General features: G+C 42.3%; 1 protein-coding gene across 8 annotated transcripts in view; it reads right to left on the bottom strand.

The window, feature by feature from the left end:
• Window positions 1–25,229, bottom strand: part of PLEKHA5 (pleckstrin homology domain containing A5) — a gene marked incomplete at its 5' end in the record, with an annotated part of 271,030 nt that overhangs the window by 46,302 nt on the left and 199,499 nt on the right. For 5 of the 8 annotated variants that reach the window (XM_082255200.1, XM_082255201.1, XM_082255204.1 and 2 more), the window contains 3 exons: window positions 3,139–3,219; window positions 4,881–4,934; window positions 20,704–20,820. The exons of 2 other annotated variants lie outside the window; for them this stretch is intronic. In XM_082255200.1, coding sequence (XP_082111326.1) covers window positions 3,139–3,219; window positions 4,881–4,934; window positions 20,704–20,820 — 252 coding nt within the window. The remainder of the gene's footprint in view (window positions 1–3,138; window positions 3,220–4,880; window positions 4,935–20,703; window positions 20,821–25,229) is intronic. One more of the 8 variants, XM_082255203.1, reaches the window with a different exon arrangement.

Here is a 25,229-nt window from a genome sequence, read left to right as displayed (position 1 = left end):
CTGTAGATTATAAAAAAACAAATCCATGCAGGTGTGTTATCATATTACACATTGTGTTTTAAACTGAACTGGAATGAGTACACAAATCTGACCTGGCATAAGTCTCTTTCACTCCCTGTACAGCAGAGCTCAAACTGTGAGGGCAAAGGGCAGTACAGGGGGCTAATAAATTGTTATGCAATTGTCATGCATTATCAAGAAGCATGCTGAACTCATCAGTCTGCTGCTTTGTAATGTCCAGTCTCAGGCTGGAACCTGAAAGTGTTACTGAAATGCAGCAGAGAAAAATCAGGTGTCCTTCCATGGCAGATTTATGGAAATCTCGAGATTGGATGAACAGCAATACAAATTCTTTGGCAGGTACTGTAAAATAAGTCCCATATAGATTATGTATTCCATTTGTGTATTTAACTACTGCCTTAGTTTAGTTCAGCTTCATCTCACCCTGAATCCATAATTTACAAATCAAAAAAATTTTATGGAGAAAATCAAGAAAATTACCTTTTTGTAAATTAATGTTTTTATCCCTGCAGCATTTAATTCACTTTCTACCCCAAACTGCCAATTATTTTGGGTGAAATATAGTGGTGAAATATGCTGAAAGAAGAGCAATAAAATCGCCCCCGCTGTGTTCAACCAACCTTCCAGCAGACAAATACAACATACATGGATCTAATACAATAAAATAGCTTTTAGATAAACATATTCATTTCACTGGGAATAAAACTACCACCACAAACATAATTACTGGGGTCAGCGGAATGTGTTATGCTCGCTCAGTTGTTTTATAACCCACAAGACGGTCACTAGACAGCGGGAGACCGTTTAACTCCACAAAGGAAGTGATTGATTATTGCAACACGCAAAATGGATAAATATATACATCAAGTGAAACTCTTGCAACCTAGAACACGAGCAATTACAGAGTTACTGGTGCATCATGGGATTCTGGAGAATGTGCCCCAGTTCTGTCAACACAAATGCAAACTCATAAGACAAATACAAGTGAAATGATAAATTTTGTTAATATGTGCTACAGAGAGATTCCATTTACACGGCAGAATATATGACACAATTATCTCCAATAATACAGCAAATTATCTGGGTTGGAAAAGAGAACAGAGGAGCAAATATTATAGATACACACACAGAGATAGAGGCTTCCCATGCAATGTACAGGGGATGGACACATGACAGTGCAGAGGTGAAGGTGTGGGCAATACACTCAGTGTTGACTTCCCATGCAGAGCCCACATACACTGCTTTGACAGGCAGTCAGGATAACCAGTACCATGGCAGATCTTCTGAATGTGACCAATGAGGTTCTGGGTGTAAACTGGGTCAAAAACAGGACTTGGTGGGAAATTCTAGATAATTTATAGCCCTGGGCATCTGCCCCTTTTTTTTTTTTTTTTAACTATGTCCCAAAATCAGACACCTCCAGAAAGTTTGGTTCTAAATTTGTTTGGACTCCAGTTTTGCTACATTTGGAAAATTATGCAAATGTCCTTGTGACAAATAGCAATCTGCATAATTCAACTGTCACAAAGAGAAATCAGAAAATTGTGCAGACGATGGGAATCTGAATGCGTGAGTTGTGGAAATGTTCATCAGTGTAAAGAATTTAACCTGTCTCAAGAGATAACTTCCTGTTCTTTATAACTACTTCTCTTCAAAGATGGTGACATCCCTTCCTGCATTCAGTCATGACTCCTTTCACCTGGTTTCCCCCAAGACTGGAAGCTATGGTACTGTCTCTTTTGAGGAAGAATTACTAAACAGTGAAACAGAAAGGCATCAGATACATTCAGAACCCACAGGACTGGAAAAGTTTCAGACACCCAGCACCAATCCTGACTAATTTTAACAGATTTGAGCTTTTCTCTTGTCAGTGAAGATTTGTTTAAGGGTCTGTTGGCTTCTACACTGGGATGATGAAACTCCTAAATCTTACAGAATTTGGCTCTATGAATATCCAGGGAGTAGTTATAGTACATATAACGGATGGCTTTTAGCACCTCGACTGTGTAGCACCCAGTGAAAACAGTGCTGGAAGCCTGGGAGCTGCCATCCCTCCCCCCAATACCTCCAGAGGCCGGTCACATACTGGTAATATAGATGAAAACTGGGAGTGAGCTCAGTGTACAATACTCTGTGATAGCATGACAAAAACAGAAGCCATTCCAACACCTACAGCCAGGTTGCCAGCAGAAGCGTGCTTTCCAAACAAGAGGAGAGCCAAAATGATAATGAAAAGCGCGCCACACAACCAGACACAGCAGATGACATCACTGGAAATGGCAAATCAGTTTATGAAACTACTGGGAGGTGTGAGCAAAAACGAGAAATACAAAGAAAATCGCAAACTGAATTGTTGGAAGAAGAGTCCAGTCAGATATCCAGGTCTGTGCATGATGTCACTGAGGAGGGGAAGATGTCACCAAGGAGGAGTGGTCAGCAGATGAAGTCAGCAAAGCAGAGAAGTCCGAATACAAACCAGAGGAAAATTTGGCATGTCAGGAGAATGTCTTTCAATGGTCTTATGAGAGTTGGGGGAGGCGAAATATGTATTCTCCAGGGAGGGAAATTCACTGGTAAAGGAGGTCACCATGGAAAACAAATCAATGTAATTAGTCATATGTCAAAGATGGGGGGCATTTGGTAAATTAGGTCAATGGACAGAAGGCAGTTAATATGAGTTGCAAGTGGAGAAACTGGTATATGTCATCACTAGGGAGAGGGAGTTGGTATAAGAGGCAGCTTCAGCAGTCATGGCACTGAAGCAGTGGAGCCAGGACATAATGTTACCAGGGAGGCGGTTCAGCATGTAATGTCACTAGGAAGGTGGAGTCAGTATATGACATCATCAGAGGGTGGCATTAAGTATATGTTCTGACAAGGGAGGGGAGTTCGCAATGTCACCAGAAATGCGGACGTAATGTCACCAGGGAGGCAGGTTCAGCATATGATGTCACTAGGGAGATGGGTTTAGCATATGATTTCACCAGGGAAGTGGGTTTGGCACATGATGTAACAAAAGAGGTGGGTTCAGCCTATGATTTCACCAGGTAGGCAGGTACAGCATATGATGTTACTGGGGGAAGGAAGTACACATGACAACAAGGTCCACAGGCTTACTTGCTGGTACAGTTGTGGTCTAAGCGCAGAGTTCTCAATCATGGTGTGAACCATGCTGATTAACGGGTCATTGTCTTTCATCTATGTCAGACATGGAGGAGCACAGTTTAATGAACAGTGAGATATAAGAGAGGACATATAGAAAAGTGATGAGACTTCCATGACCAACCTGGGCTGTGCTGCCAACTGCCTAGATCTGCTATCCCCACTGCCAAGATCAGCTATGCCCACTGTCTACTGTGTGTGCTAATGGTTATTATACAGATATTATACACATACAGGTAATTTAACAAAAAAAAAAAAAAGTCACTAGAGTAATCCAATACGGTCTGCTAAAAAACAAAACAAAAAACATGGAAGGGGATCCATCCACCTTCATCTAGGCAGACTGTATCAGAGGGCAGTCTGGTGTAAACGAATAATGGATTCCGTTAACACCTGCCGGTCCATAGAGCAAAGTGGGCTCAGGCGGTGTCTGTTGTGCATAAACTGAACAGACATGGACCTGTCATCCGCTTGCTCTGCTCAGATCAGCAGGGGATCAGCAGAACAATTCCCTGCTGATCTAATCAGAGTGCACCCTGTGTAAAAGGGGCCCAAACCCATTTTTATATGAATGCCCCACCACAGTCTTTTCGTAAAAAAGTGCTTTACTTTGTAACTTTGTTTTCTCCACATTTTTAGAGCTCAGATACAGCTGCTAATTTTTATTATAAGTTTCAGCTCAGCTGTTCCATCTGCATAGAGCAGATCTGTGTTCATTTAGAGGCCAACTGAAACCAGGAAAAGGAGGATAGAAATGCGGGGTTGAAAAGCACAAAAAAACTAGAAAGGTAGGACAGCTTCAAATCATCATCATCATGTACAAAAAAACATTGGAATTCCTGAGCGTAAAACAAAAAGTAAATGTGACTGAAATTAAAGCTGAACCCTGGGATGAGCAAATATTGTCTAAATTCCAGGCATGTGTATTCTAACTTGAATTTTGCTGTGTTTTGTGTATTTTTCCCACATCTGTGCAGTAATCCAGTGTGAACTTTTACTGGAGATTCCTGTATTAAAATCCAATCAATGCTGCTCTCACTCCTTTTGCAGGGTGACTGGCCTTGTATCCGCAGGCTTCTGTAGTTTTCTGCAGCAGCCATAGTGGGGTGCCTCCTGCAGCTCTGCTCTCTGTGTAGGCTAAAGCTAGGCTTACCCTGATTGAAATTAGTTTGGTTCAGCAGGCACCTGCCAAATTTTGATCTGTGTGGCTGTCCCTGTTCAACAAAAGAAGATTGACTTCTGTTGAAGGGACATGTTGGAAAACCTTTCTCAATCAGCTGCTACAGCCACTGATCAATGTATTCAGACCGTAGCAGGCCCAGCTGTCATAATGGGATTTGATGAACACAATACAGATTTATATACTTTTTTTTTGGGGGGGGGGGGGGGGGATTATATACATCTCAAGTTATTTTGACTAGAGTTCAGCTTTAATTCATATTTGATAACGGTCTTCTTTGTTTACATTTCTGGCCTATCCCCTCTTGTAACCGTTAAAATGTTACAGGACAGAGCCACACACTGAATTTGTAAGAAAATTAAGAGACAAAATTATAAGTCTAATCTTCCCTTCCAGACACTCGTTTTTATCTTGGAGAAGTTAAAAAATTCTGCTCAGGCAGCACTGTGGTTCAATTCTGGGTCACAGAATGTAATATTAACTCCAGCAAATATACAGAAAAACTTCCAAATCCCACCTGGTGATCCACGTAGATGAGGTTCCTTTGAAGATGATGTGAGAGAATCTCGTTCTATCGGCCGCATTAAAGAATAAAGAGAGGACATTGAACATGAAAACTTCTGAAGATTAATAGAGTTCTGTTCCCTCTGTTCACCCCGTCTGAGCACAGCACAGGCTTATACATGGAACATACACACTCTGGAGCAAGAACACAACATTCCATCCCTGGTACATATACACTCAAGAGCCAGAACAAAGTACATCTATACTCCAAAGACATAACACACAACACAGTAACATCCCTGGTACATACACTTTCCACAGCCACATTCCTGGTAAATACACACTCTGGAGCCAGAACAAAGCATAACATTATTCCTGGTTAAAAAGAGAATTTTGACTTGCCTGTAAATTCCTTGGAGCACAGTACAGAACACAGGACTTTTTATTTATAGACCAATGGCTATATGGCTGCTAACTTTAGAGGATTGGACACTGGCAAAAAGTTTGCTAAAGCTGCCCCTGTGGACACGTACATATAACCACCCTTCTTCCCTCTCCGTAAAATTGCAATTTTTTAGCAAGCAATAAGACGTGACCACCAGAGAGAGAAGGGAGGTTCCTGTGTCCTGGACTGTACTCCGAGATAAGGAATTTACAGGTAAATCAAAATTCCCTTTATCTTAATTGTAAAGTACAGTAAAACCTTGGATTGAGAGTAACTTGGTTTGAGAGCGTTTTGTAAGATAAGCAACATTTTTTTGCAATACATTTTTTAAACTTGATAAACAAGCATATGTGTCTTGATATACAAGTAGCGTCATGTCACAACTGAGTATAAAAGAGAAGAGAGGTGCCTCTAAGTGTAGCAATATGGTTACATTTAGTGAAGGTACAACATTTAGCAACTCACATGATTGATGAGTAAAAAGGCACATTTAATTATGCAGGCATCCGGGGGAAGATGTCCACATAGACCGTCCTCTGCACCGCCATCAACGTCATTCCTTCCACACTGCGCTCCACGAGTGCTTTAAGCCTCGCTTTCAGATCGCTCTACTGCAGGGTATTCTTCCTGGTCACGATTGCAGACTGACAGCAATGAGAGTCGACGGTGCGGAGGACGGTCTATGTGGACAGCTTTTCCCCCGGATGCCTGCATAGTTAGATGTGCCTCTTTTAACCACTTTTGGACCGGAAGGTTTTACCCCTTTAATGACCAGGACATTTTTTGCAATTTGGCACTGCGTGACTAACTTGTAATTACGCAGTCATTCAATGCTGTACCCACTACCCAAAAAGCCTTTTTTCCCCCCACAAACAGAGCTTTCTTTTGGTGGTATTTGATCACCTCTGCGGTTTGTATTATTTGCGATATAAACTAAAAAAGACTGAAAAGTTTGAGGAAAAAAAAAAAAAGAAGTCTGCAGAAGTGGTGAGCTCCCAATCAGGATTTGCAAGCTCATAAGGAAGGACACTATGGGCTCTACGGCCAGTCTACGAATTATAGGTGGCTGCGGGACACTACTTGTGCTAGCCACCGCACCAGCTTGAACTGCACTTATGGGACTCGCCACGTCACCAAGCGTTACTGCAGTGCTGGTTTGACTATGATCAGGATGTACTAGGCCGCTAGTGCTTGCCAGTTCACAAGAGGGTTGAGCTGCACTAGTACCGACACTCTGCTGCATGCGATAACCCTGCGGTTGTTGCACCTCAGCAACAAAAGAATGGGGTCTGGTATGCCTGATCTTAGCAGGGACCACTACTCCGTTGTCAGAGCTATCTATCAGGGTGCCGCTGCTCTCTACAGGTTTGAATACTGAGCCTGATTCTGACATGCTCAGCATCGTGTAGGCCTTTTCACTAGTGTACCTCTGTTTGGACATTTTGGTCAATAAATTTACAGGTACCTGGTGTGACTCACAGGTAAAAAAAAAGCACCTGGTTGTCAAGGACTGTTTGAATCACTACCAAAATATTTACCTGCTGGTGATGGCAGAGATCAGGCCTGACTCTGTTAACGCTGCGATTTAGTGTGCTGTGTATTGGAGGCGACCGTAATCTGCGAATTCTGCACTTCTTGGGGGGGGGGGGGGGGGGCAGGGGAGCTAAGGTGCTGGCAGGTGTCGGGATGATCCTGCTAACACTGCGTTTTAGGAACACTATACTAAGCTATTGGGGACACTAGTATAGTTCTGATCAAATCACAGATATTGATCAGTTCAGACACTATACTAGTAATAGTGTGTGTCTCACTGGCAATCGAAGGGTTAAAATTTATTACTAAATATGCGGCGGGCAATCTGACGCTATCCTGTATTGATGCTAACGCTACCGCTAACTGATGTCACCTGTGACACTAATACAGTGATCAGAAAAATATATGTACACTATAATAGTGACACTGACAGGGCAAAGAAGGGATTAACTGGGGGTGATCAGGGGGTTAAATATTTTTAGGGGATATATGGCAGGAACCCTAAACCTATCTGTACTGGTGTCAGTGTAGTGCTTGTGTACTCACGGTAGATGTTCTCTCTTCTCACGATGGAACCGAAAAGGGTTACAGGAGAGAAGATTGCAACATTTCTTGTGCCGGTGTTTACAATTGGTCAGAACCGTTCACCAGGTCCAGGCCAAAAATCATTGGCCTGGGCCTAATGACTGATCGGTTCTGAACTGAATCAAAACATAGCAGGGACGGCGCACGCTCGACAAACTTACAGTTATGTCAGTTCGCACAGCCAAGCCACCGTGCCGCAATAAATCTGCGGCGGGAAGTCGGCAACAAGTTATTCAACCATGTGAGTTGCTAAATGTTGAACCTTCATTAAATGTAACCATACTGCTACACTTAGAAGTCTTTTATACTCTGCAACTCCTGCTGGATTTTGCTTCCAATCCCCTTGTGGGGGCCGCCATTTGTGCATGGACATTTTAGGGTTAAACATTGCTATAATCTTTTTATATGGACTATAAACTGAAGGATTTATGAATAAGTGGTTGTGGGTTTCCATTATCCCATTATTTCTTATGGGGAAATTCGCTTTGAAACAAGAGTGCTTTGGAATACAAGCATGTTTCCGGAATGAATTATGCTCGCAATCCAAGGTTTTACTATACAGGACTTGTATTCATAAACCATGGGACATCTCCACGCAGTAAACTGATGAGAGGGCAACAACATAGCAAACAGAACTGCCAACAGGTTCACAAAAAATACAAGGATAATAAACCTGAACACACTCAGATGACAGCTTAAAGTACCTTGCAGCCGAAGCTTGCATTAGCTGAGGCTTGAACATCCACATGGTAAAACCTAGAATACGTGGGAACAGAGAACCAGGTGGTGCCTTTGAAATCTGTGATACAGATGCAGGATGCTGAAAAGTCCAGGGGAAAACAGAACTGGTGGAATAAGCTCTGATAGGGAAAGGAAAAACCCTTAAGGGCCCCAAAATAAGTTGCTTTTCAGAGGCATATGGCAGGCGGTAAAAAGGCAATATGTTGCCTCCTCACCACCTGTTTTAAGCCTGTAAATGCAGCATCACTATACGCAACCATACAATGCACACAGTTGGAGGAGTTGCAGTGCAGCCCCATTTACGCTGGGTATACATTCAGCCACAGCATGTGTATACCCCAAGCTGCTGCCTCTGCAGCTAAAGGGGGAGAATTTGGGGGTGGTAAAAACATCTTAATGTGGTTTTACCACCCCTCCAACCTGACATGTGAACAACCCCTTGGTTCATATCTGTATGGCTGTGCTACGTGTAGGGCAGCTTATTCATTTCAATGGGCTTCCCTACCTGCAGAAGTGCAGGGAAAGAAGTCCCTGACCCTTTTTTATTTTATTTTTTTATATAATTACACCGCACCAAAAGGCCCCCTTGTTTTACAATGTGTGGTACCATTAAGAATTATTGGAACCCCTAAAGAGCAGAGAATTTTTCTGTTTGTCACTGTAACATGAACTGAACCTTGGACAGGGGTGTCTCAAGACTGAAAATACTATTCAAGGGTGCCCCGACTGGAAAAAGGTTGAGAAACACTGGTTTAGGCAGTGTAAGCAAATTCCCTTGGCTTGTTCAGGAGCAGGACACAGAGAAGCCCAATATCCTCACCGAAATGGAAGAGAGACCACCTTGGGCAGAAAGGAGGGTCTTGGTCTCAAGACAACCTTGTCCCTGTAATACCAGAAAAGACTTCTTACGAGAAAGGCCACTAGCTCAGAAAGACATAATGACCGCAAGGAAGGATTCTCAAAGGGATATCTCTAATTGGCTTAAAAGGAAGTTTATGTAGGCCATTGCTGTGGAATTGTCTGACTGTACTCTCACTGGGTGACCTTGCAGAAGTAGGTACCAACAGACATGTACAGATAATTTAATGGCTCTTGGTTCCAGAATGCTGATGGGGAGTCTTGAGTCTGTTGGTGACCAGGTCCCCTGGGCAATTAAGGAGTCACCACCACCTTTCCGAGCAGAAGGAATGGCTTTCCCAACAACAGGATTGGAGATCAACCATGCTAGGGAAAGCTTTTTATGCCGCAAAGGACAGTCCAGAGTGTGAATCTGTTTGTTCCACGACAGAAGAATGAGGTTGATATGAGTCCTGGAGTGAAACTGGGCAAAGTGGAGTGTCTCAAAGGAGGTCACCATTAGATTCAGAACCCACAATCAAAAGTGAATTGAAAGTGGACTCTTGGATCTAAGGGTCTGTGTGTGAGACCTTAGGGAGACGATCTTGCATGAAGGAAGGAAGATTCTGGCTTGGGCTATGTTCAAGACTAGACCCGGGTACCAGATGGTTTGAAGGCTGAAGTGCAGACTTTGAAAAGTTAATTAGCATTAGCATTGGCCAACAACATTGTGGCTAATAAGTCCTTCAGTAGAAGGTTGTCTAAGTACGCTGTGACGTGAATGCCCTGCTTTCACAGAAGAACAAGAAGTGGGGGCAAGCACTTTTTTGTAAATACTCATGATGTAGATGAGAGCTCGAATGGTAGAACAGTTCATAGCCAAAAGACTTGGGTAAAAGGCACCTCTTTGCAAGCAGCTTCAGACCAAGCTTTTAACCATACAATCCTGCACAGGGATCAGAGACATTCTAGAGAAGGAATCGGCAACCCATCAATCGTGGGTAGGCAACAAGAAGATTGTGTAACTTCCTTGCCGACCCCGGACTGTTCCTCCCACATATGCAGAGCGGCTCAGGGAAGGAACAACTTTGAATGCTGTGTCACTGACAAGCTAAAGGAAGGGGAACCTGGACAGGAGGGGTGGCCGGGCTGCATATATTGGAACCAATCCCCTGTAGTTTTTCCTGCAGCAGCTGAAAGCCAGCTTCTCCGCCTCTCCTTTACTGTCTTTCAGCTGCTGCAGGGGGAAACTACAGCCCCCCACGTCCAAGTTACCCTTCCTTCTGCTGCCCAGGCCCCCCCAGTGTGCTCCCCCGATTCCCCCTACCTCACAGAACTGCCTGCTTCCCCTCGCTCACTGTGTTCATTTAAACTTACAGTATCTCACAAGAGTGAGTACACCCCTCACATTTTTGTAAATTTATTATTTCTTTTCATGTGACAACATTGAAGAAATTACACTTTGCTACAATGTAAAGTAGTGAGTGTACAGCTTGTATAACAGTGTAAGGTTGTTGTCCCCTCAAAATAACACAGCCATTAATGTCTAAACCGCTGGCAACAAAAGTGAGTACACCCTTTACACAAGTGAAAATGTCTAAATTGAGCCCAAAGTGTCAATATTTTGCGTGGCCATCATTTTCCAGCACTGCCTTAACCCTTTTGGGCATGGAGTTCACCAGAGCCTAACAGGTTGCCACTGGAGTCCTTTTCCACTCCATGACGACATCACAGAGTTGGTGGATGTTCGAGACCTTGCGCTCCTCCACCTTCCGCTTAAGGATGCCCTACAGATGCTCAATAGGGTTTAGGTCTGGAGACATGCTTAGCCAGTCTATCACCTTTACCCTCAGCTTCTTTAGCAAGGCAGTGGTCATCTTGAAGGTGTGTTTTGAGACAATATGTTGGAAAACTGCACTGCGGCCCAGTCTCCAAACGGAGGGGATCATCCTCTGCTTCAGTATGTCACAGTACATGTTGGCATTCCTGGTTCCCTCAAAATACTGTAGCTCCCCAGTGCCGGCAGCACTCATGCAGCCCCAGACCATGACACTCCCACCACCAAGCTTGACTGTAGGCAAGACACACTTTTCTTTGTACTCATCACCTGGTTCCCGCCACACATGCTTGACACCATCTGAACCAAATAAGTTTATCTTGGTCTCAGCAGACCACAGGACATGGTTCCAGTAATCCATGTCCTTAGTCTGCTTGTCTTCAGCAAGCTGTTTGTTGGCTTTCTCATGCATCATCTTTAGAAGAGGCTTCCTTCTGGGATGACAGTCATGTAGACCAATTTGATGCAGCGTGCAGCGCATGGCCTGAGCACTGACCGGCTAACCCCCCCATACCCCTACAACCTCTGCAGCAATGCTGGCAGCACTCATACGTCTATTTCCCAGATAACCTCTGGATATGGCACTGAGCACGTGTACTCAACTTCTTTGGTCAACCATGGCGAGGCCTGTTCTGAGTGGAACCTGTCCTGTAAACCGTTGTATGGTCTTGGCCACCATGCTGCAGCTCAGTTTCAGGGTCTTGGCAATCTTCTTATAGCCTAAGCCATCTTTATGCAGAGCAACACTTTTTTTTCAGATCCTCAGAGAGTTCTTTGCCATGAGGTGCCATGTGGAACTTCCAGTGACCAGTATGAGAGAGTGAGAGCGATAACACCAAATTTAATACACCTGCTCCCCATTCACACCGGAGACCTTGTAACACTAATGAGTTACATGACACCGTGGAGGGAAAACGGCTAATTGGGCCCAATTTGGACATTTTTACTTAGGGGGTACTCACTTTTGTTGCCAGCAGTTTAGACATTAATGGCTGTGTTTTGAATTATTTTGAGGGGACAGCAAATGTACACTGTTATACAAGCTGTACACTCACTGCTTTATATTGTAGCAACGCATCATTTCTTCAGTGTTGTCACATGAAAAGATATAATAAAATATTACGAAAATGTAAGGGGTGTACTCACTTTTGTGAGATACTAGAAGTATAAACTGTGCACTGAGTTTGTGAATGAACAGGGAGACTTTGCAGAGACCTTCCATTCTGTGCAGCTAATGTTGCAGGGATGGTTGCCCTACTGACACCGTCCACTGCTCTAACTGACACTGTCCACTTTTAAAGGTAGGCCAAGTTTATATTTTTACAGTGACATTTGTTTGATTTTATTGTAATAAAGTTTTCCTTACTATTTGTTTAGGCCTTGCCACACCCTGGTGATCATTGATCTCTTTCATGTTGTTCAGGTAGATCTCCACCACTCAAAGGTTGAGGTACTCTGTTCTGAAGACTTAGCAAATACAATTTTTTTCAAAATCATCCAAAAAATAAGACTGAATATATCAGGTTCAATTGTTCAAGGTCCCTAAATAAAGGTTTGTATGGTCTATTCATTTATTTTGTCCAATTTGCAATAGACTAGCACATAGACAAAGCAATTGCAGGGCTGAACCTGAAAGTACAAATGAAGCCTTTAGGAGGGCTTCAGAATACATCTCCACAGAATTCTTAAAAGAGGGATCACCAACAGTATGAACGTTAATGAATATGTGCATAGAGGACTGAAATGGCATAATCTAGTACTGGAAATTATTTTTACTTTTTTTAGGATACATTTCAGCAAAAAGCTTAGGAGGAGTTTATATCCTTTCAGGGCTAGTCCAATCCTTGTATAATGCACACAAGGGGGGGGGGGGGGGAATAATTGACTTAGCATGCCTTTGAGTGAACACAGGGGGTTTGTGTTTGTACTTTGGTACACTATTCTGCATCCCATCAAGCAGTGTGTTGACAGTCATAACTTTTCGAGAAGCCATAAGACCCCATTCAGATATAGGGGTTGCAGAAACAAGCTTTCCGTTTGCAATTCTGAAAGTGGGATTTACAGGCATTTGTGTGGTGCGTATAGGGAATGTTGTTCACTTTAATGTATGCATGTTTGTCATTCAAAAGAAGCTACTGCATTTTGCTGTGCAACAATCTTAACAGAATCACATGGCATTTGTGGTGCCATTAAGAATAATAGCAAACAAACGCGCGTCACACTTTTTGCTGCGATTTGGAATAGAGGGCAGAATCTTGGCGATTCTGCAGTTCTGAAAGTTATGCACTTACCTTAACGATTGAATCTATAAACCCATATATAAATCTAGATCTATCACACGTCACCCCTTTAATGGGGATACTTCCACTCTCAACTACTCTGCTCCACCAATTTCATATTTAGTGTGTTCTCCTTCAGGAGGCTGCATGTTTCCTTCTGCCCACTGCTTTTGCACCTGGTGCACTACAGTAAAAGGGTCATACTCCCAGTAATTGCATCTGACGACACCCAGCTCCACCCAATGCATTGATTCATTGGTCACATGTCTTCATCAGGGATTGGGGTAGAGTGACTTCCAGATGAGTTATTTCAGAGGATTCAGTTTACGTATAACCATGGTAATGGTGGTTTGTTATACAGTGGGTACGGAAAGTATTCAGACCCCCTTAAATTTTTTACTCTTTGTTATATTGCAGCCATTTGCTAAAATCATTTAGGTTCATTCTTCTTCCTCATGAATGTACACATAGCACCCCATACTGACAGAAAAACACAGAATTGTTGACATTGTTGCAGATTTATTAAAAAAGAAAAACTGAAATATCACATGGTCCTAAGTATTCAGAACCTTTGCTCAGTATTTAGTAGAAGCCCCCTTTTGATCTAATACAGCCAGGAGTCTTTTTGGGAAAGATGCAACAAGTCTTTCACACCTGGATTTGGGGATCCTCTGCCATTCCTCCTTGCAGATCCTCTCCAGTTCTGTCAGGTTGGATGGTAAACGTTGGTGGACAGCCATTTTTAGGTCTCTCCAGAGATGCTCAATTGGGTTTAAGTCAGGGCTCTGGCTGGGCCATTCAAGAACAGTCACGGAGGTTGTTGTGAAGCCACTCCTTCAATATTTTAGCTGTGTGCTTAGGGTCATTGTCTTGTTGGAAGGTAAACCTTCGGCTCAGTCTGAGGTCCAGAGCACTCTGGAGAAGGTTTTTGTCCAAGATATCCCTGTACTTGGCCGCATTCATCTTTCCCTCGATTGCAACCAGTCGTCCTGTCCCTGCAGCTGGAAAACACCCCCACAGCATGATGCTGCCACCACCATGCTTCACTGTTGGGACTGTATTGGACAGGTGATGAGCAGTGCCTGGTTTTCTCCACACATACCGCTTAGAATTAAGGCCAAAAAGTTCTATTTTGGTCTCATCAGACCAGAGAATCTTATTTCTCACCATCTTGGAGTCCTTCAGATGTTTTTTTTTAGCAAACTCGATGCGGGCTTTCATGTGTCTTACACTGAGGAGAGGCTTCCGTCAGGCCACTCTGCCATAAAGCCCCGACTGGTGGAGGGCTGCAGTGATGGTTGACTTTCTACAACTTTCTCCCATCTCCTGACTGCATCTCTGGAGCTCAGCCACAGTGATCTTTGGGTTCTTCTTTACCTCTCTCACCAAGGCTCTTCTCCCCCGATAGCTCAGTTTGGCCGGACGGCCAGCTCTAGGAAGGGTTCTGGTCGTCCCAAACGTCTTCCATTTGAGGATTATGAAGGCCACTGTGCTCTTAGGAACCTTAAGTGCAGCAGAAATCTTTTTGTAACCTTGGCCAGATCTGTGCCTTGCCACAATTCTGTCTCTGAGCTCTTCAGGCAGTTCCTTTGACCTCATGATTCTCATTTGCTCTGACATGCATTGTTATCTGGAAGGTCTTATATAGACAGGTGTGTGGCTTTCCTAATCAAGTCCAATCAGTATAATCAAACACAGCTGGACCCAAATGAAGGTGTAGAACCATCTCAAGGATGATCAGAAGAAATGGAAAGCACCTGAGTTAAATATATGAGTGTCACAGCAAAGGGTCTGAATACTTAGGACCATGTGATATTTCAGTTTTTCTTTTTTAATAAATCTGCAACAATGTCAACAACTCTGTGTTTTTCTGTCAGTATGGGGTGCTATGTGTACATTCATGAGGAAGAAGAATGAACTTAAATGATTTTAGCAAATGGCTGCAATATAACAAAGAGTGAAAAATTTAAGGGGGTCTGAATACTTTCCGTACCCACTGTACATTTGCAATTCAATCCTGATGTTTACATATCCTAACACAACGATCCCCACATTGTTATAGATAAAAAGAACCCTCCTACATACAATATACAATAATTACCAAGGTACTATTAAAATGAGAATAAATAAAAACATGTATAACATGCATAAGTACTAAAATAATTAAAGTCCTACTTGTTCGCAACCTCTGAATACAAAATACATACCCACAATCTGTAAAAAATAAAAAAAACATACACACAAATAATAAAACAAATACAAGTAGAAACCCCCCATCTAGTAGTCATAAAACATATGGTAATGCTCCATGATTTAAACATACCAACTACTATCCTCTTAGAAATAAATACAGATCCTGCACATTTTATTAATCATTAATGAAGCTATTTAGATCTCAAGAAAAAGGGGGGGGGGGGGGTTAGGGGTGGTAATTATCTGAGTATGTCCCTAGGGGCTGTCTTAGCAAATTTTTGCCAATATCCAATCACCTGAAGGTAGTCAGAGATAGTCCAAGGCCTATGAACACAAGTCCTGTACAGCTAAGATTTATACATGTTAGGGCCAGAACACAACATAGCCTCATTGACCTGTTACATACACACTCTGCAGCCAGAACACAAAACAGCCCCATTCCTCCAGTACATACGCCCGCTGGCCCACCTGAACAAAGCACAGCCTCATCCCTGATACATAATCACACTAGTATATATGTGCATCTCATAAAATTAAAATATCATCAACAAGTCAATTTATTTCAGTAATTCAATTCAAAAGTGAAGCTTATATTTTTTTATAGATGCGTTACACACACAGTGATTTATTTCACACATTTTTTTCTTTTAATTTTAATGAGTATGGCTACAGCTAAGCGAAAACCCAAAATTCAGTATCAGAAAATTATATTACAGAATACCAATAAAAAAAAAAAAAAAAAAAAAAAAAAAAAAGGATTTTTAATACAGAAATGTTGGCTTACTGAAAAGTATTCCCATGTACAGTATAGTATGTACTCAATACTTGGTCAGGACTCCTTTTTTTCATTTAAAAATAATGCATCAATGCAGAGTGGCATGGAGGCGACCAGCTGTAACGCTCCTGCGTTTTATGTATAATGTGGATTTACAGCTGCAGAAATATTCCACTTCAGTAGTCATGTAGAGAAACGCTGAGACACCAATCCCAACTCCCAAGACTCATCATGTGTGGATAGTCTCAATTCAGCAAGTAAATACACACACTCAATAAGATGTTCCTAGAGTGACTTATATGTATAGTAATATAGTGATGATAGGCTGAAGAGACAGGTTGGGTAGAGATGGTAGATGACAGACACTTGAAAGGAATGTTCTTGAAAGTAAGATAGTAGCAGATGGGATGCAGATAGGTTTAGCAATCATGTATGGTAGCAGATGATAGAGTAGCAGGTGAACATACAGGATAGACCAACCCAGTGCAAGAGCAGATGGTATTAGGCTCAAGAGCTAGCAATCTTAGTTAGTGCAGATGTAGTAATAGTCCTTAGTATGGAGAGCTAGATAGTGTAAGCTTTAGTATGAAGGTTATAGAGGTTTCCCCTAGTAGCAATGTAGTAGAGGAGAGGTTCGGCAAGAGCGGATGATCCGGTAACGGGATACAGGGATCAGCAGCGTGGTTCCGATAGCGAGGTATGCTTGCAAGCATGAGAGCTTCAAGGCAGATTATGCGGCGTTGAACGAACATGTGATTGAGACCGCCAGTGATGACAGCATCGGTCTTAAAGGTGTATGCGCACCTTACCAAAAGAGAATGGTGGGGCGCATACACTTAGGAAAAGTGGAATTAGGGTACCAAAGGTACCAGAACATTACACCAGCCTGTGGCACTGCTGAGGTGTTATGGAAGCCCAGGTTGCTTTAATAGCGACTTTCGGCTCATCTGCATTGTTGAGTTTGGTGTCATGTTCCTTTTGACAATACCCCACAGATTCTATATGGGGTTTAGGTCAGGCTAGTTTGCTGGCCAATCAAGCACAGTAATACCATGGTCCTTTTGGCAGCACGGGTAGGTGCCAAGTCCTGTTGGAGAATGAAATTCGCATCTCCATAAAGGTGGTCAGCAGAGGGAAGCATGAAGTGCTCTAGAATTTTCTGATAGAGGGATGCACTGACTTTGGACTTGATAAAATCATTACAGACTGTAAAAACTTCACACTGGACCTCACGCAACTTCACTTTTACTCCAGACTCTGGAACCTCAATTTCCAAATGAAATGCAAACGTTTCCATAATCCGTGATTATTTAGGGAGCCATGTCATCTGCTGGTGTTGGTCCGCTGTGTTTTGTATCAGGTCCAAAGTCAGCGCAGCCCTCTACCAGCAAATTCTAGAGCACTTCATGCTTCGCTCTGCTGACCAGCTTTATGGAGATGCTGATTTCCTTTTTTTAGCAGGACTTGGCACCTGCCCACACTGCCAAAAGTACTAATACCTGGTTTAATGATCATAGCCTAAATGTGCTTGATTGGCCAGCAAACTCGCCTGACCTAAACCCCATAGAGAATCTGTGGGGTATTGTCAAGAGGAAGATGAAAAACACAAGACCCAACAATGCAGACAATCTGAAAGCCGCTATTAAAACAACCTGGGCTTCCATAACATCTTAGCAGTGCCACAGACTGATTGCCTACATGCCATGCTGCATTGATGCAGTAGTTCTTCATGCAAATGGAGCCCCAACTCAATATTGAGTGCATAATATACAGTACATCGACATACTTTTCAGTAAGCCAACATTCCTGTATTAAAAATTATCTCTTTTTTCATTGGTCTCATGTAATATTCTAATTTTTGGAAATACTGAAATTTGGGTTGTTACTAACTGTAAGCCATAATCATCAAAATTAAAAGAAAGAAATGCTTGAAATAAAATCACTCTGTGTGTAAGGCATCTATATAAAATATATGAGTTTCACTTTTTGAATTCAATTACTTAAATAAACTTTTTGATGACATTCTAATTAAAGAACAGCCTCAACCTTTGTGCACATACACTCCAGGGTCAGAATGTAGCACAGTCTCATCCCTGATACACATACAGGTCCTTCTCAAAAAATTAGCATATTGTGATAAAGTTCATTATTTTTTGTAATGTACTGATAAACAGACTTTCATATATTTTAGATTAATTACACACAACTGAAGTAGTGCAAGCCTTTTATTGTTTTATTATTTGATGATTTTGGCATACAGCTCATGAAAAAACAAAATTCCTATCTAAAAAAATTAGCATATCATGAAAAGGTTATCTAAACGAGCTATTAACCTAATCATCTGAATCAACTAATTAACTCTAAACACCTGCAAAAGATTCCTGAGGCTTTTAAAAACTCCCAGCCTGGTTCATTACTCAAAACCGCAATCATGGGTAAGACTGCCGACCTGACTGCTGTCCAGAAGGCCATCATTGACACCCTCAAGCAAGAGGGTAAGACACAGAAAGACATTTCTGAATGAATAGGCTGTTCCCAGAGTGCTGTATCAAGGCACCTCAGTGGGAAGTCTGTGGGAAGGAAAAAGTGTGGCAGAAAACACTGCACAACGAGAAGAGGTGACCGGACCCTGAGGAAGATTGTGGAAAAGGACCGATTACAGACCTTGGGGGACCTGCGGAAGCAGTGGACTGAGTCGGGAGTAGAAACATCTAGAGCCACCGTGTACAGGCATGTGCAAGAAATGGGCTACAGGTGCCGCATTCCCCAGGTCAAGCCACTTTTGAACCAGAAACAGCGGCAGAAGCGCCTGACCTGGGCTACAGAGAAGCAGCACTGGACTGTTGCTCAGTGGTCCAAAGTACTTTTTTTCGGATGAAAGCTAATTTTGCATGTCATTCGGAAATCAAGGTGCCAGAGTCTGGAGGAAGACTGGGGAGAGGGAAATGCCAAAATGCCTGAAGTCCAGTGTCAAGTACCCACAGTCAGTGATGGTCTGGGGTGCCATGTCAGCTGCTGGTGTTGGTCCACTGTGTTTTATCAAGGGCAGGGTCAATGCAGCTAGCTATCAGGAGATTTTGGAGCACTTCACGCTTCCATCTGCTAAAAAGCTTTATGGAGATGAAGATTTCATTTTTCAGCACGACCTGGCACCTGCTCACAGTGCCAAAACCACTGGTAAATGGTTTACTGACCATGGTATTACTGTGCTCAATTGGCCTGCCAACGCTTCTGACCTGAACCCCATAGAGAATCTGTGGGATGTTGTGAAGAGAAAGTTGAGAGACGCAAGACCCAACACTCTGGATGAGCTCAAGGCCGCTATCGAAGCATCCTGGGCCTCCATAACACCTCAGCAGTGCCACAGGCTGATTGCCTCCATGCCACGCCGCATTGAAGCAGTCATTTCTGCAAAAGGATTCCCGACCAAGTATTGAGTGCATAACTGAACATAATTTTTTGAAGGTTGACTTTTTTTGTATTAAAAACACTTTTTTTTATTGGTCGGATGAAATGTGCTAATTTTTTGAGATAGGAATTTTGGTTTTTCATGAGCTGTATGCCAAAATCATCAAATATTGAAACAATAAAAGGCTTGCACTACTTCAGTTGTGTGTAATGAATCTAAAATATATGAAGTCTAATGTTTATCAGTACATTACAGAAAATAATGAACTTTATCACAATATGCTAATTTTTTGAGAAGGACCTGTACACTCTGAACCACCAGAATAGAACACCGCCCCATCCCACAAACATATACAAGCTAATTACCCAACACTAGAAAGAAGAACATGAGAAGAGAAGTTGAGGTGTTACCCATAGTGACAAATGCTGTGTGGTTGCTACCAGAAAAAAAAAACTCCACATTTGTGAAATTTTCTTTTCTCTAATTTTAAAGCAAAGCTCCAGGCAAAAAGCGAAATACACAGATAATATGAATATAAATGAAGATCTTAACAGCCAAAAGATTTCTGTATACCTAGTACTGAGATTTCAACAGCTCTGCAACAACTCATAGCCCTGTCTGACAGGACAGAAAACCTGTTTTTTTTATTCTGTATTACAGTTTTCATACCCTTGGATTGGCCAATGAAAGAAGAAGCAGCAAACTGATGATCTCATCGCTCTGTTTACTGCTCCTATCAGCATGACCCTTGCTAGCCCACTAGCACTGTAGCAAACCTGATTCGCTGTTTGGGCTGCTTCTCCTATTCCTGGTCTAAGCTCTGCTATATAGGGACAGCAAAAGGCTGATACCACATAATATTCAGACACTGCTGGTAAAAATAAAGAAAATATAATTGATTACAGAGCAGGATTAACTAATGACTTTTATGTCTGCCTGGAGTTGTGCTTTAATGAATCAGCCCTAAAAAGAATCACTACACAACCTTCTCCATCCCACTCCCAAACAAGAGAGATGATACTAGACACAAAACACAAAGAACAGGTCCATCACCGGCACATGACCCCAGAACTCAGACCTTTCACCGTGTGATACAATGGGACATGCAGGATGATGTGGGGGTGATTACATCAGCAAATACAGAAAGGGGAAAACAAGTGTCACGGTACATGTATGATGGGTGGGTGATACATGCAGCTGACCTGGGGGCCACACGCCTGCTTTAGGTGCAGCAACTGTGTCAGTGTGTGTTCCCGGATACTGCTCAGCTCTGCCTGTTGCCTTCGTAGTTTGATGAGCAAGAGCGTCAGCTCCTCTGGCTGGAGAGTGATGAAAGAAGCCGGAAAATAAACAATGTTATATGAGCTGTTTGCAGATCACACACGACATGTCTTTGTGCAAAGCTGGGCTCTTATAATCGTGACTGGTAATTATATTGTCCGCCAAGTACTGATCACAATGATGAACTCCTCTCTATTTAATTCAATACCCAACAGCTTGAGAACATGGGCTGGGATGCCCCAGGAGGTAGCAAGGGAAGAAGAGCCTGAGATCTCACATCAAGAAGAGTCCAGTCTCGATAGTCTGACATGAGGCTTCATAAGACTCTACAGCACAACTGAGCTCCTTAGACTTAGGCTGGAGTGACAATACTGATCAAGCATGAAATGATCTCACTGGGACAGCAAGGCCCCCTCCTATTACATGGTGTCATGGCAGACAAAGATATCTCTGTTAAATAAAAAATGCAGGAAGAGATGTGGAACATACTTTCCACAAGGTGGGCTAGTTTTATTAGTATAGAATAAAAAGAAGGATATTTTGGTGGATTGTTTCACATACCACAGCTATGACTGCAGGTACTTTGGTATCAAATATTAGGCATACTGTAAACAAGCAAAAAAACACCATTCGATTATATTTTATGCCCAGATGTATTCGCCATAGTAGTGTTGATTGCTTCAAAAATTCATATTTACAATGAAGATAAGAGTCAGTATGTATTATATCTCCAGGTATAGCAAATTAAAGTGGTTTCAAAGTCTAGCTGTTTTTTTACCTTAATGCATTCCCTGCATTATGGTAAAAAAAACTCCCCACTTTTTACCCCCCTCCCATCCCTAAACACTTACCTGGCTTCTCTCACTGATCTAGCGCTGTCCCAGCTGCAGCACTGCTCCTTCTGGCCTCACAGGAAACACAGGCAGCAGTGGGACTTGGAGACAAAAAAGTTCAAACCAATAAACAATTTATTAGAAATCTTGACATGCTGTTAGTTTATAATCAATTCATAAGCCCATGCAGGGAGGTAGAAGTGTGCCAGTAAGGCACTGTAACTCACAGGTAGGGTTGTTCGCTCTGCAAAGCCCAATGGGATGAACGGCTGACTCTGTCCCGTGAGCTCCTGGTGGCGAGCAATGAACCCATTGGAGGCCAGATGGACAGAACGGGTGGCGGCCGGCGCACCTGGAAGTGATAGGAGCGAATGGGGCTCATCACCGTTGGCCAGAGGTGACGTCAGGAGAGGGCGGAAGTGTTCCTCCAGAGGAAGCGTGCTGTATGGGCAACAGAGGAAGAAGGAACTAAACAGTCTGTGTAAGACCTAACCACAGCAGGGCAATGCAATCCAACAGGAGGAGATGCTGGAGCTTGGTCCAGGACAGACTACATGTTTCGGGGATTAACACCTTCATTAGGTCACATGGTCCAAGCTGGCAGAGGGGGAGTTTAAATGTGAATACCAAGGGGATGGGCTAGCCATTCATTGCAGAGTTAACCCATGGAGTAAAAAAAATCAACAATTTTAGATTACATAATAAAACATAGTACATATAAATGATCAACCATAATAAAAACACACCACATAAAAGAGTATGTATAGAGACACAGATATTCAAATAAAGAATACATATAAAAAAGAGAAAAATATAATAATTAATAATTTTAAGTGCATTAAGCAATAATATTTAATGCATTAAGCCCTATCTATTGCTAAGTTATATCAATATTGGGGATTTTAAACAAAACAAAAAAATATACTAAAAGACAGCAATCAGTTGTTTGAAAACAAAAATGAAAAATAATAAAAAATTCATAATAAATAATTAATATTTATTATTGATAATTTTTAATCAGGGATAATAGAGAGAAAAACGAATTAACCTCAGATCTGGAGAAAAGTGGAAACCAATCCATTCATATAACCGTGTGAATGTCCAACTACTCATTCAGGCCATGGGGAGAGAGTGGTATTGAGCTTCTAAATCCACAGGGTCTCTCTCACACAGCAACATGAATCTTTCATGGTCTGTGAGAGACCCCCTGAGAATTTGCTCAACAGCCAGAACTGTCAGAGCTTTGTAGTTCTTCTCAATGAATGTAGAGAAATGATAGGGAATACTGTGCTTGTCCTTTCCCTCCTTAATGGACCAACGATGTTCACCAACTCCAGTAGGTATGTACAGTGTATCCGGAAAGTATCTACAGTGCTTCACTTTTCCCACATTTTAGGATGTTACAGCCTTATTCCAAAATGAATTAATTTTTTTTTTTCTCAAAATTCTACAAACAATACCCAATAATGACAACGTGAAAGAAGTTTGTTTGAAATCTTTGCAAATATATTCAAAATAAAAAAAAAAACGGAAAAAAAAAAAAAAAATCACATGTACATAAGTATTCACAGCCTTTGCCATGACACTCAAAATTGAGCTCAGGTGCATCCTGTTTCCACTAACCATCCTTGGGAAGTTTCTGCAACTCGATTGGAGTCCACCTGTGGTAAATTCAGTGGATTGGACATGATTTGGAAAGGCACACAACTGTCCCACCGCTAACAGTGCATGTTAGAGCAGAAACCACGCCATGAAGTCAAAGGAACTGACTGTAGACCTCTGAGACAGGATTTTATTGAGGCACAAATCTGGGGAAGGGTACAGAAAAATCTCTACAGCATTGAAGGTCCCAATGACCAGAGTGGCCTTGATCATCCATTAATGGAAGAAGTTTGGATTTAGCAGGACTCTTCCTAGAGCAGGCCGTCTGGTCAAACTAAGTGATCAAGGGAGAAAAGGCCTTAGGCAGGGAGGTGACCAAGAACCCGATGGTCACTCTGACAGAGCTCCAGTGTTTCTCTGTGGAGAGATGAGAACCTTCCAGAAGAACAACTATCTCTGCAGCACTCCAATCAGGCCTGTATAGTAGAGATGCCAGACGGAAGCCACTCCTCAGTAAAAGGCAGGTCTGCCCACCTGGAGTTTGCCAAAAGGCACCTGAAGGACTCTGACCACGAGAAATAAAAGTCTGATGAAAGTTTGAACTCTTTGGCCTGAATGGCAACCTCATGTCTGGAGGAAACCAGGCACCGCTCATCACATGGCCAATACCAACCCTACAGTTAAGCCTAGTGGAGGCAGAATAATGCTGTGGGATGTTTTTCAGTGGCAGGAACTGGGAAACTAGTCAAGGGAAAGATGAATGCAGCAATATACTGAGACATACTTAATGAAAACCTACTCCAGAGCGCTTCTGACCTCAGACTGGGGCGAAGGTTCATTTACCAACAGGATAACGACCCTAAGCACACAGCCAAACTAATAAAGAAGTGGCTATGGGACAACTTTGTGAATATCCTTGAGTGGCCCCAGCCAGAGCCCTGACTAGAACCTGACTGAACATCTCTGGAGAGATCTGAAAATGGCTGTGCACCGATGCTCCCCATCCAAAATGAAGGAGCTTGAGAGGTCCTGCAAAGAAGAACGAGAGAAACTGACGAAAAATAGAGTGTGCCAAGCTTGTAGCACTACACTCAAAAAAAGACCTGAGGCTGTTTTTGGTGCCAAAGGTGCTTCAGCAAAGTATGAAGCAAAGGCTGTGAATACTTTTGTACATGTGATTTGTGTTTGCTTTTTATTTTTAATATATTTGCAAAGATTTCAAACAAACTTTTCACGTTGTCATTATGGGGTATTGTTTGTAGAATTTAAGAAAATAATTTAATCCATTCTGGAAAAGGGCTGTAACAACAAAATGTGGAAAAAGTGAAGAGCTGTGAATACTTTCCAGATGCGCTGTGTAGTTCATTCCACATATAGATTACAGAGTCATTTCAAAATGTATACAACATACTCGGTTGAACAAGTAATGAATTGTCTAATGAAATAAACATTGACCAGAATTATCTGTAAGGGAGGACTGGCCATGTGGGACAGATTGGCAGGTAAAGCAGCCTCTTTTTCTGCAGTGATAAATACCAACCCGGTTATCAAAATAACCGCTTACATCCATCAGTTTAAGCCCAGTTTTTTTGGGAATACTCGGTGAAACCAGATTCTTCAATGTATAAGTCCTCCTGAACACTACTTGGGGTACATCAGGGAGATGGGGACCTAAAGTGGGGTTGGATCAAAGGATTTACCAATGTTTCTCGATAACCCTGGTAATCGTTCTGAAGGGATTATGAAAACCTGTAATAAATCTTGCAATGCGTTTGGGGGGGACTGACATTATTAGAACAATCATCCAAACAAGACTTAAATGCCTCCTGAAAGAGGTCATCTGGATAGCCTTTCTCTCTGAATTTATCAGACAATATTTGATTTTGAAGTGTATAGTCTACACTCTTGGTACAATCCTTTTGTGCAAGTAGGAATGGCCACCAATCGGCTTGGAATGATTCCTAGTGATAATGGAACCAGCGTCATGCAACAGTTCAAGGTCCATAAAAACT

This window comes from Pelophylax lessonae (assembly GCF_965119305.1).
Source record: "Pelophylax lessonae genome assembly, chromosome: 4".
Taxonomy (NCBI): domain Eukaryota; kingdom Metazoa; phylum Chordata; class Amphibia; order Anura; family Ranidae; genus Pelophylax; species Pelophylax lessonae.
This window is presented reverse-complemented; position numbering and strand designations above follow the sequence as displayed.